General features: G+C 38.2%; 1 protein-coding gene across 3 annotated transcripts in view; it reads left to right on the forward strand.

The window, feature by feature from the left end:
• Positions 1 to 956: 956 nt before the first annotated feature.
• The window catches only part of ELAVL2 (ELAV like RNA binding protein 2), a 169743-nt gene continuing 158081 nt past the window's right edge, over positions 957 to 12618 (forward strand). For all 3 annotated transcript variants that reach the window (XM_036496624.2, XM_036496625.2, XM_036496626.2), the window contains exon 1: positions 957 to 1054. In XM_036496624.2, coding sequence (XP_036352517.1) covers positions 1028 to 1054 — 27 coding nt within the window. In that variant the 5' untranslated portion in view covers positions 957 to 1027. The remainder of the gene's footprint in view (positions 1055 to 12618) is intronic.

The following is a 12618-nucleotide window of genomic DNA, read 5'->3' on the forward strand; positions in this document are numbered from 1 at the left end:
AGTCTCGGACCTTCTCCTTTCTCCAGCGTTTGGATAAATGCCCTGTCCGTCATCTGTCTGGTTGGAAATGACTCGGGTGGTTCCCAAAGTGATTTGAACTCCGATTTCAGAAAGTGCCATAGGGAGGTGGGGAAAAGAGAGAGAGAGAGAGGGTGTGTGTGTGTGTGTGTGTGTGTGTGTGTGTGTGAGTGAGAGAGAGAGAGAGAGAGAGAGAGAGAGAGAGAGAGACCAGCTAGGGGAGGGCAGGGGGCTTCGCTCTCCTGGTGGACAGACAGAATGATACATACTGTCATTAACAGTGGTGACCCACCCAGACCCCACCCTTCGGTTGCATCCATCACACAGTCGTTACAAAGGGCCATCGCTGTCACACTGCTTGCCCTGCTCCTGGAGCTCTCTGGCTGGCTTAATGAGGTGCACCCAGCCGGGGCTATTGTGCCGCGCAAAAGAGGCAGGAACGACACAGCGACGGTCCTAGCAGCTGCTCACAGCAGCCCCGGCTGCATCAATCCCGCAGCCGCAGCCAAGCCTAGACTTCAAGTGGGTGGATGTCTCTGCAAGTGTTTTCCTGAACGGACCCGTCAGCCGGTGGAAGACCGTGGCAGGGCTGGTGAACTTAGACGGGGCTTTGGTCTCCTGCAGTTGAGCTGGCTGGAGGCAAGTGCAGTCACTCGGGTAATGGCCGGAGTGCTGGGGGCGGGGGTGGTGGTGGTGGTGGCCGTAGCGGTGGTTGTTGGTGGTAAGCCAGTCTCCGGTCAAAAGCCGGCTTGGATCAATTTCCCCTCCAACCACTCAACTCTCCCCTTTACCTTTTGTTTTGTAAGCTTGGCTTTTTCCAACCCCTCCCCCTCCCTGATGTGATCTGAAGCGTGCATTTTTGCGCTGGGGGTTGATTGTGTATTTAAAATGTAATTCCGACTGGTGAAATGTTCTCCCCTTTTTGTTGTGATTACTAGAGATACTTTAGTCCTGCCTTCCCAGTTCTGCGCCCTGCACAAGCAGTTTTGAAAAATTAAGTGCAAAAAGCATGACAAAGCAATATGAGGTTGCGGTGGTAAGTGAACTTTTAAACCAAAAATTGCCGTTTCTTTTGGTATGCTCGATCTTTGGGTGGGTTGAAGGGGAGTCCTCAAACACAAAGGGTTGGGGGCTGGGAGGAGGTGGTGGTTAAGCAAACAAACAAAACCAGTGGTTCTGTTTTTTCTGATTTTGTTCTTTTCTGTACCATGGTCAGTAGCCCAGGTCTGTTTTTATTTGATATTCTTGAGGCTATAATAGGTTTGGTGCATTTAAAGAGAAATAGTTGGCGGTCTGCAGGGGAGAGGTGCAGAGAGAGGAGGGAACTAGGTTATTGTCTGGCTTCAAAAGAACGTTGCAACTCTGACTTGCTGAACTTAGCACAGTGGCCAGACCGTTCTTGATCAAAATCCTGAACAAAAAGGGATAATGAGGTCACCCTCAGGCAGTACCAGGGTCTATCTCTGTGGCCACCTGCAGTTATAACTTCCGTCTTCACATACTTCCTCTGGAAGCAACACTAGAAGCCATCCTTCTTAGACAAGATTTAAATGCTCAAAAGTGATGAAAAAGTGCATTGGGAAACTTGTGGTCTTAACAGATTTGAGACTGGAGAAAGCAATTTCTTATGACCCTCTGTATCACTGCTCCTCTCCTCCTCCTCCTTCCCCGGCTCATTTATTAACACTACAATGTCCAGATTGATGGAGTCCTTCTTCAGTATCTTCCATTTGTTTTAAAAGTATCTTCTATATTTGTTGTAACAGAAAGTATATTCCTGAGAAGGATTTCTGAGTTTGGCCCCTGTAGCTTGTTCATTTTCTGAGAACAACTGTATCTAGCTTAGTATTTGTGCCAAAGTTGACAATTCTAGGAGTGAAAGGCCCAACCTTTGCTCTGGAGAATTCCGAATGTTTGGCCAGCTCTGCACTTAGACAAAAAAAAAGAATTAGTGGTACTCAGTAGTCTTGAAACTTTTTTTTTCAGTTTGTGGATCTAGTTGCCTTTTAATTTATCAAGGGCTGTTGTCATGGAGACAACTGGGCTGCCCTGTAATGGAATGGACCTGCTCATTCTCTGGTGGCCAAGCCATCTCATGCTTGAAGGATGGGATGGAAAATAAAATGCCTCTTGAATGGAATTGTGCTCTTGTTGTGTTGAGTTGATTCTTAATCCCATTGAGATGTATATAGATACAGTGGCATGCGCCTACATTTCTCATTCTGAAATATGGAGTTTTAACAAAATCATAAATTTCCTATGATATAGGAAATTCAGAAAAACTTAGACTATACTGTAATAAAGGCTGATGTATTATATACATTTAATAATTCATTGTAACAACTTTTTTGTCCTTTTTCTATGAGGCTAGAATCACAGGAAAGTGACACTTTATGAAATCAGCTCTTAAGTACCACCACTGCTTTTAGTCTTCCTTTTTGGAGTTCATATACTTAAAACAGTTTTCATTTGGAGGTCTTAGAAAAACAAATGCGTGATTAATGACACCTGTGGGGACAGCAGGCCTGGAGTCAGTAAAACTTGGGGGAAAACTCAGAAGAAGTTAGAGTATCATATTTTATGTCTTTTTAGTATTAAGAATTCCAGTGGGAAAGTTTAGTTTTCTTATATACTGATGAACTGAAGAAAGGCAATGAACAACATTCTTAGCTATTTAACTCATTTTAGACAACACAACTCAATTGTTACAAGTATTTAATTTTGTAATCTTGAACTACACTAGAATGACTGGAATTTCCAACTAATTTCTTGAACTACATTTATAGATATAATATATAGTAAAATAAGAAATTATCTAGTACTTCTATATAAATAATTAAAAGTAAGTATTTGAAATGCATGTATAAAATTACTTTACTTTGACAATTTAATTGAGAAAAATGTATTTGATCAAAATTAACTTTAAATCATCTTGAATCTAAAACAAAACCTCAACTTCAGTTTTCGACCTCCTTCTGGAAAATACTTTTCCAATTGAAACCATCAAAAGATTTATGTAAAATGAGTTGTGTAATTGAAAGTTATCTTCCAAATGATAATAGCACATATAATATTTTGCTTTTACAATTACTTAGAGTATGTAAAATCATATACTCATTAAGAAGTATTAAAGTATTAAAGCTTGCCTAACCTATTGCATTGTTCTGTGCCAGTTTTTAGGTTTTTTTAATAGTCCAAATATGTGTTTATTTATATAACAAGTTAATAATACAGTAACCAATTTTTTCTAGAAAAATAAAATTTCCCAGCATTTTTATGTATATAATATGAATGCTTATTTCTATGTGATTAGCTTTCTGCAAAATGCAGAAAGCTAAAATATTTGTACAGAAAATCTGAGTGTTATCAACTAACTACAGCAATGTTTGTTGCCTTCCATAACCCTGATTCCTTCAGAGTTAACAGGTGTACATTCATAAAAGGGGAAAAGTAGTTTGAGACATAGGCATTGGAATGGAGACCAATTAGGTTTTTCATGTGAAATTGCAGGTTTTATCCCTTGTAACACAGGTAGGGATGAAAAGTGCCTATCAGCAAAAAGATAAAACATTAATGGCTAAAGTGCTATAAAAATTTAAGAAAGGCAAAAGTAATCATTATTATTTCTAATTTATAGCAACTTCAATATTGATCTTGTATGAAGTGCATAAACTAAAACAGCTAAGAAGTTAGCTTAAATAATTAGCATTTACTGTCTCCCTATTATGATTATGTCAACTAGGCAATGGGTTATTTCAGAACATTCTGGATGGTAGGTCTTACTTTGCCTAAAAACAGAGTGGCTAAGGTCATACAGCTCACAAAACTCATGAATGATTTGAATCAGACTCCAAAATCAAACAAGATATGAAGATCCAGTAGTTGAACAATGTGATTTAATTTATTAGATTGATAAGCCATTCTGCATAAAACCCTTATAATCTCCACAAGTTCTGAGGGTAGTGAAGATAGCTGCTGATCTTGATACTTTTCACAATAAAATATTTTTGAGGGGAAAAAACCTCACTGAACATTCCTGAGGCTGTGCCCAAATTGAGTGTGGCTGTAGTAGCTTGGGACACTGGTGGTTTCTTCTGTGGGACTTTAATTATGGAGATGTTTTGGCATTCTTCTTTCTGCCTCTCCCCTCCAACAAAAAAGGGGGGAGGAAGGCTAACTAGATTATAATCACAAAAGTATTCAAAAATAAATATAACAATGCTTAAAAAGGAAAACTTCACTACAAACAAAAAAAGAATTCAAAACCAAATAAAAAGTGATTCTTTTCATTTTACCAAGTTAAACAGGATCTAATTTTTATTTTAAGGGCTAAAAATCTGATGACCCTAGCATCTACTAAACTGATAACATGTTATGTGAATTTTATAGGCATCAAGTCATTTGATTTTTTTACCGATCATTTTTTTTAGTAAGTTAAAAGTTCTATCAATACACTTAGATGAACCATTCAATGATTCAATGCCCTCTATTTTTCTGAACTGCACTCATCTCATGCGCTAACGATATATATAGAAAGTAAAGTTTCAAATGCATCCTATTACTTGACTCCTTTTTCAACATTAAAGGCACTAGGCTCTAATAAATCCTGGGGAAATAGCTTTCCCTTTTCAATGATGTCATTCAACTCTTTTCTATTTACGAAATCTTTGAACCTGGGAGATTGGGACATAGCACATCTGCTCAGTTTCTTTTTAATCAGCTTACATCTGCAAAAGTGGAGATATTAAGATTTTATCAAGATAATTCAGACAAGTTTCCCTAAGTGATAATGTTTAAGGATATCATTTACATTCAGTAAAATATGGCTCACTCTAGCAATTGCACCTGAGGGGATGTGAACGCACTCAGGTAGCGGTCTGTATTTCTGCAACAATGAGCTCCTGAATTGTTTGGAGTAATGTTTTCCCTTCACTTGGGTTACTTTTTTTTTTTTTTTTTTTTTTTTTTTGAGTGCAAAGAGTTTACTCAAAAGCAGTGATGTATTTGCCCATCTTGCAAATTTCAGATTCTTACAAAGTGAAATCAGCCAGATCCAACATCTTTATACAAAATTATTATCAGAGTGCCTATAGATTTTTTTTTCTTAAAGTTAGATAACCATAAGATTTTAAGAACGATGTTACAAAGGGAAGAATTGTGGGGCTTGGCCATGGAACACTATACTAGGGGTCGACCATTTGCTGTCTAACTCTACTTCATTTTCTTTGAAGACTATCTTGAAAGATACCTGAATTTTTACCTTCCCGAAAATGATTTTCATTATTTGCTTATTTTCAAGTTTAAATTTAAATTTAGGATCAATTCTCTTCATCCTTAATAAAATGCTATTATTTACAATCTGAATGGTAAATCAAATTGTATGGTATACAGTGTAAGAATCAAACATATACTGAATGCCAACTCTGACTTAAATTCAGATCTAATTTCTGTTTTATTCTTGACTTCGAAATTGGAATTTCATTATTATTTACCCAACTTATGAGACTATGTTTCGACCGTGTCCTTCTCATTTAATTTGATCCAAAGTCCACAAAACTTACATACATATATATATATATATATATGATTTATTTTTATTGGAAAATCAGAGATACAGAGAGGAGGACAGACAGAGAGAAAGATCTTCTGTCTAATGATTCACTCCCAAGAAGCTGCAACAGCCAGAGCTGAGCCAATCCAAAGCCAGGAGCCAGGAGATTCCTCTGGGTCTCCCATGCAGATGCAGGGTCCCAAAGCTTTGGGCTGTCCTCGATTGCTTTCCCAGGCCACAAACAGGGAGCTGGATGGGAAGAAGCGCTGCCAGGAAAAGAACCAGTGCCTACATGGGATCCCAATGAGTGCAAGGCAAGGACTTTAGCCACTAGGCTTATGCTAGGCCCCAAAACTTGTATTTTAATAATAAACATTAAGTTATACTCATATTGGTAAGAAGCAAAGATAAAACAAGTAGTTATTCAATTTTAAGTTACTATAATTAGTAGTAGATTGAATTTTATCTAATAAGAATAATAACTACATTTTTTATTAACTACAATTCCAGTAATATTCTAGAATTAGTTTGTAGAACCTAGTTTTTTCTGCTTCTCCATTACTGCATTCTGATGACATCATATAGGATGACCATTTCACCTGAAAAATTAGTAGGGAGAATATGGCCTATGTTTGAAGTAGGGTGGAGTGAAAGACTTTAAGAAGCTCTGGGGGTTGATGCCTGGGGGTGGGCAGACTGGGAGTGGCACACAGTGGCCTAGCAGCTAAAGTCCTCGCCCCTTTAGTGTGCCGCTATCCCATATGTTGCTGGTTCTTATCCTTGCAGCCCCACGCCCCATCCAGCTCCCTGCTTGTGGCCTGGGAAAGCAGTTGAGGACAGCCCAAATCCTTGGGACCCTACACCGGTGTGGGAGACCTGGAAGATCTCGTGGCTCCTAGCTTTGGATCAGCGCAACTCCAATTGTTGCGGTCACTTAGGGAGTGAAGATCTTCTCTGTCTCTTTTCTCTCTATATATCTGGGCTTTGCAATACAAATACATAAATCTTAAAAACAAAAAAAAGAAGAAGTTCTTGGGCAACATCTGCAATCCTTTGGATTATGTACCACAGTCATCCCTGTAACTTCTTTTGAACATGAAATCATTTCATTTGGTATTAACAGTCAAGCTGTGTGCTGTGGCCATTGAAAGCCCCTCATAACATGAACCGGGAAAAGATAGAATATCACAAACCAAATACCATCATAACTGACAAGAGATTATAAAGTTAATGAAACCTGAGGTCATCACCATTAACATCCAAGAATTCATTTTTTTTTTAGTGTTTCCAGTAAGAATGATTAACCATGGGATAGTTTAAAAAATTGATTAACATTATAAATATTTAATAACAATCTAAAAGCTTGCCACTATTATTTGTTAAGGATAATGCAAGCTGATCTTGCTATAGAAATCTAGACTTGGGAATTTCAATTCTTCTCTGTTTAATCTGTCACAATTTAGTCTAATATTGTAACAGAGTTGGTAAGGTTGAGTCTTAGTATAATGTTTTGATTGTTTGGAATACAATTGAATGATATACTTCTCTCAGCAAATATTATTGCATACTTACTGGGCTATGCAGACTGCTAGAGGCTAGAAATACCTGGTAGGAAAAGATGGCTGCATTGTCAAGGAAAGCACAAGGTGTAGGAGACAAGGCGGTGGCTGACACTGTGGAGGGAGAGCATGGATATCAGAGGTATGAACAAAGCACTTTGGATGCCCAGTGGGAGCTGTCAGAGTACACCTGCCGATGGCATTCGTGTGGTGTTTGTGAAGGTTTCTCGGTGGAGGTGAAGTTTTATGCAGTGACTTTTTGTCTATTTATTTTTAAAAACTAGAGTGGAACTTCAAATAATCCACAGAAAGATGAAGTACGTATTTTCCCATCCTTACATATTGATATGCACTTATGATATAAATGCAGAGCAGGTTTTCTGCATAGGATGCCGAGTTTTTCAAGATTCATTAGCGTGATTTCTCAGATACACTGCCTTTGATAAATGCGCACAGCCGGGAAAGCCTTTCATATATTGATTATGTTAGTGTTTTGCTGCAAGTAGCGTAATGGATAAAGCAAAGGCTCCATTTTTATCCTTCTCTGCTCTCCCAAACATAAATAAATAAATAATGAAAGTCTCGCAAATTGTGAAAGGCACTTAAAAGCAAAAGTAATTGTGTAACATAAATGGTATGGGAGGTTGCCTGTGATTCGAGCTAGAATGAGAAGGGGCGGGGAGCATGGAAAAAAAGAGTTTATGCGGGGAAATGATAAGACAGAGTTTTATCTATAAAGTTTTATTTATTTGAAAAAGCTACACAGAGAAAGAGATAGAGACAGAAATCTTCTGTCCACCGGTTCACTACCCAGATGGCCACAGTGTGCAGTGCTGAAGCCAGGGAGAAGCCAAGAGCCAGGAGCTTCTTTTGGGGTTTCTAAAATAGGTGGAAGAAGCTCTTTTAGACACCTTGTGCTGCTTTTCCCAGCTCATCAGCTGGAAGCTACAGTAGAAGTGGAAAGTCGAGAGACACCAACCACTGTCCTTATGGCATGCTGTCAGGCATTACAGACAGTGGCTTTTGTTGGCTAGGCCACAACATCAGCCCCAGACAGTGTTTTAAAGTAGAAAACACCATTCAGCTTCACAACAGTAGAATATCAACTTGAGGCACATCAATCTCTTTTGTGTTGCTTTTGACACTAGGGAAGTACTACCAATCTGAAATTCTCTTTATTGATGATCAACTTTCAATAGTGATAAAATAAAAGCAATACTATTTTTTTTTTTGCTTGAACTCCCAAATATATGTTGCTTTAGTGTGAAAAACCTTCACGTCAGAGGAATCAGTAGTTCATGTGAACACCACTACGCATTTTGCTTCCTGGTGTTTTGGCAATACGTTGAGCCCATTTCTACTGGGATTCTCTCCTGCCAACAATTTTTTAATTTTCCTGTTCATTTTTAGGAAAATCCTCTCAATACTGTTATGTGTATTATTTTATAGGCAGGAAGTATGTAAAATACTCTTGAACTCGTTTCACTTCTGAGTTTGAATAGCATTCAGATTAGAATGATTTCTCCAGAATTTTGTAGGCTTGCCCAATCCAGCTGTATATTTTATATGCTAATGTAAATTCTATTTTTGTTCCCCTTGGGGGTTTAAGTGATTATAATTGTTGCTCTTCAAAAGCCAAACAGATGATGATTGCTGCTTCAGGAGTATACCAAAAGAAACTGGCTTTCATTAAACCTGCTCATCCACTTCATAATTATCTCCATTTTATCTAGCTAAGAAGCAGCAAAAAATGGCAAGTACAGTTCATTGAAGCCAGTTCAGTTATTTAAACATCGCTTTATTGAACTAGCAGGAGGTGTTAAAGTAGGGGGAATGTTTTCATTGGAACACTGATATGTAACCAGTGGCCCAACTCAAGAGTTAGTTGAGCATCAAATGCCAGAGGCCACAGTGTGAGGGGAGATATTTTGAGCTGCTCTGAGAAGAATTCTCTAGTGGATACAGCAAAAAGTGGTAGCTATTCGGAAAACAAAATTTTTTAAAGACTGATTTATTTGAAAAGCAGAGTTACAGAAAGACAAGGGAATAGATAGAGTGATCTTCTGTCTCCTGGTTTCCTCTCCAAGGAGCTGGGCCAGGCTGAGGCTGATTGATCCTGGCTTCCAGCCTAGGTGGTCCAAGCACTGGGGCCCTCTCCTGTTGTGTTCCCAGGTGTGTTAGCAGGGAGCTGGGTTTGAAGTAGAGCAGCTGAGAGTAAATTAGTCCTCACACGGAATGGTGGCCTCTTATAGGCTCTTTTTTTGCTAATTCTTCTTCCTGTAATTAAAAATAGATTTAACTATTTGGTACTTACCAGGAAAGACTTGGAAATACTTTCTAAGTGAAAGGGAAATTTCCTCTTAACATGGGGGAAATAAAAAGGATATTGAGAAATTATAGAAGGATAACAGATATTGAGACCAAAATCTAAAGTCCTGCAAGGAGTCGTTAGAGTTACACTGACCCATGAGCTGGGTCAGAAGGCAGGCTCTTAGTTGCTTTTCTTCCACAGGGGCAGTATTTCCCCCCCACCCCCAGATGATCCGGTATCTGTTTCCCCGTGCTAGAGAGGCCCTGCTGGTGGGTTGTCCTGGAAAATGTTTCTAACTATACATGTTTGTTGCCTACAATCCTAACCACACAGATAGGGAGTAGGCGCTGTCAGGACCACAGTTGTTCGAGATCCCAGCTGTGGGAAAGCAGTTCTCTGCTCACTGAAAGAAAGATTTCTGAAAGGCACTCCCTGAGATGTCGAGAGCCACATTCAAGAAACCAAAGGTCTAAGGGGCAAGTTTCATTTTTCTCTAGGTTTTCATTTTCATATTCTATGAGAGTTCAGCAAGTTTTGAGCAATATAACTTTTTAAAATTTAGTATTATCCTTTTAAAACTTGATTTCAAACTTTTAATCATATAAAAAAGAGAAAAAGTAGGAGAAAAAAGATAGTTATATATATTTTCTAATAGATTTTTTGATAATTTAACAGAAAATTAAAGCACACATTAAAATCATTTTCATTTTCCACTCAGTTCCAATGCCACATCAATAAAGCATTTCCAGTGCTCATGGATTTAACATGTATAGACTTGTGTATGTATTTTATATTTACTATATAATTTAAAATATGGTTTTATTTTATCTTCAATATAACTTGATGAAATAAGAAAGGAAAATTCTCTTATTCGTTTTACATGTAGAAACATTAGGATTCACAAGCAGCTTTAAAACCAGCATCTAGGATATCGCGTCCCTCATCAATGTCTTGGTCAATATCTCTACTGTTTACCAACAGCTTACTAAAATATAATGCTAAATCCTATGTAGACTGCTGAATCATTTCTAAACCTTGATGGTCAAACATCTCTAGAGAATCGGTATTATCCCATGGAGGCCTTAAGTAATGTATACAATTTGCCTTCTTAAACCTAGGGAGAGAATGTATCAGTGGCCTTTTCTTTTAAACTCTAAATTAAGAATTTGATGGTGTGGTAACATTGGAATTTTCCTGAATTCCAGTGTAAAGGTATGCCAAGGTATGAATCACTGATTTCCTATCAACAAGGTCCATAAAAACTTTGAATCTGAGAACGTTCCAAGTGCAGTCTGATCTGTTGTAGAACAAAAATGGCAAAAACTCCCTGATTCTTCCTCGTTCTCTTTTGAAAGCTCTCGGGCCTGGTTGCCCTTCATTCTCCTGGGCTTGTGTTGCTGCTGTAATGGGCGCTGCTAAAGCCCAGGGTCTCCTCAAGGATTATAGTTGATTCCTTGCCAACGTGATAGATTATTAATACAATATAGTCATTTCTACTAATAAAATACCAAGGAGATTCCTCGTTCTAGTTCATACCTAAGATTCACTTCCAGGGGAAATGCCCTGGATTTTATTAAAAGATTATGGTGAATGACTTGTGCATTAATCACATCGAGCCAATATATACAAGAACACTTTTCTAACAGTTATTATTCTTCATCGTAAGGAATGCCTTGTTTTCTACCAGAAGGGACTGCTTACTCATCTTGAAGTAGGACTGTTACAAATGAGCTGCCTCAACAGGAAAACATAACTCTGGAAAGATTGGTTTGGGAGTATTAGCTTATCTATGTTTACTTAAATAGAAGTAAAAGCTAAAAATATAGCAAACACTAAAATATATCTTTGTCAGTGGATAACTGTAAATAGCTATCTCGCATACCTATTTTTTTCATTTTACTAACGGGAAATTGTGGAAGATCACACTCATACAGTGACCTCATAGCCATATGAATGTAAATAGAATGTTCTGAAACTATTCCAGTTAAGCCTCTCTCAGCATGACACATCGTACAAAGTTGACCATTTTATCTATAGTATGCTCAACAGAGAGGCTGAACCAAAACAGATCAAGCCACAGGTTACCTTAACTCCATGTTAACCAAGCAACTGAAAAACCTGTACTTTGTTTTGTTGTTGTTGTATTGCTCTAAATTATTGTTTCATCAGGACCAACTATGGAGCAGTTTTACAAAAACATATGTACTTCAACCTCATCTCGGACTTACCAAGTAGCAGCTCCGAGGGTGAACACAAGGCTTCTGTACTTGTAAGAGAGAAATCAGGCTGAACCATGTCCACAGCCTTGCCCTGAGAAAAGCCCAGCCTTCTTCCTCTCCCCAGTTTTGGTGGTCACTGACAAGTCCCACTGTGTCAAGCAGCCCCGTCAGCATTTGAGAAATGTGCTTTTCGTATCCTGCTCACCACATCCCACCAAGATGACTGTTTTGTGTGTGTGTGTGTGTGTTTACTACCCATTTAACCAAGGAGAAAGCTGAGGCTTAGAGAGGTTAAGTGAATGTACCTAAAGTTATACACCAAGGACACAGAGCAGAACCAGAAGGCAGGTCTACTTGAATACATTTAAGCGTGACAACCCTGAACTTGAAACGGCCTTTTTAATACACAGATTGAAAACATATCGCCGTATTTTATAGCTGTAATTTCCAACCTAGAAGCTTCAATTTCGCTGCTTTGATTACCCTAAGAACATCCAGAGCGTACAGGAATTGTTTCATTTTATAGCCTTAAAAGAGCGCCACAATATTCATGGGAAAAGAGACATGGTCTAATAGGTAAAAGACAGTTGAACATTATAAGTAAAATGTTTTGCTTTCTTTGTATAAAGGTCACAGATGACTTTCTATCTCGTTTCTCAATTCAGAAACACAAGCAGGTGCCATAAACCATTTTTTAATTTCCATACAAAAATTATTCAGATATGAGACAATGTTAGAAGCGCATGATTATCCTTCCAGGTTAATTTCTTGTAAAAATATGAACAATTGTCTAAACTCATTGCAGAGAAAGGCAGTTCCTGCATGGCGTGTACAATTTCTGCTTGTTCTTTCTGATGTGGGACTGACACCAGTATTTAGAACAGTGATGAGTCATATTGAGGACTGAAATTTGTTTTTCATGGGTTTATACATTTTTCCCCTTGAATTGCACCAAAAATG

The sequence above is a fragment of the Ochotona princeps genome, chromosome 14 (assembly GCF_030435755.1).
Source record: "Ochotona princeps isolate mOchPri1 chromosome 14, mOchPri1.hap1, whole genome shotgun sequence".
Classification (NCBI taxonomy): domain Eukaryota; kingdom Metazoa; phylum Chordata; class Mammalia; order Lagomorpha; family Ochotonidae; genus Ochotona; species Ochotona princeps.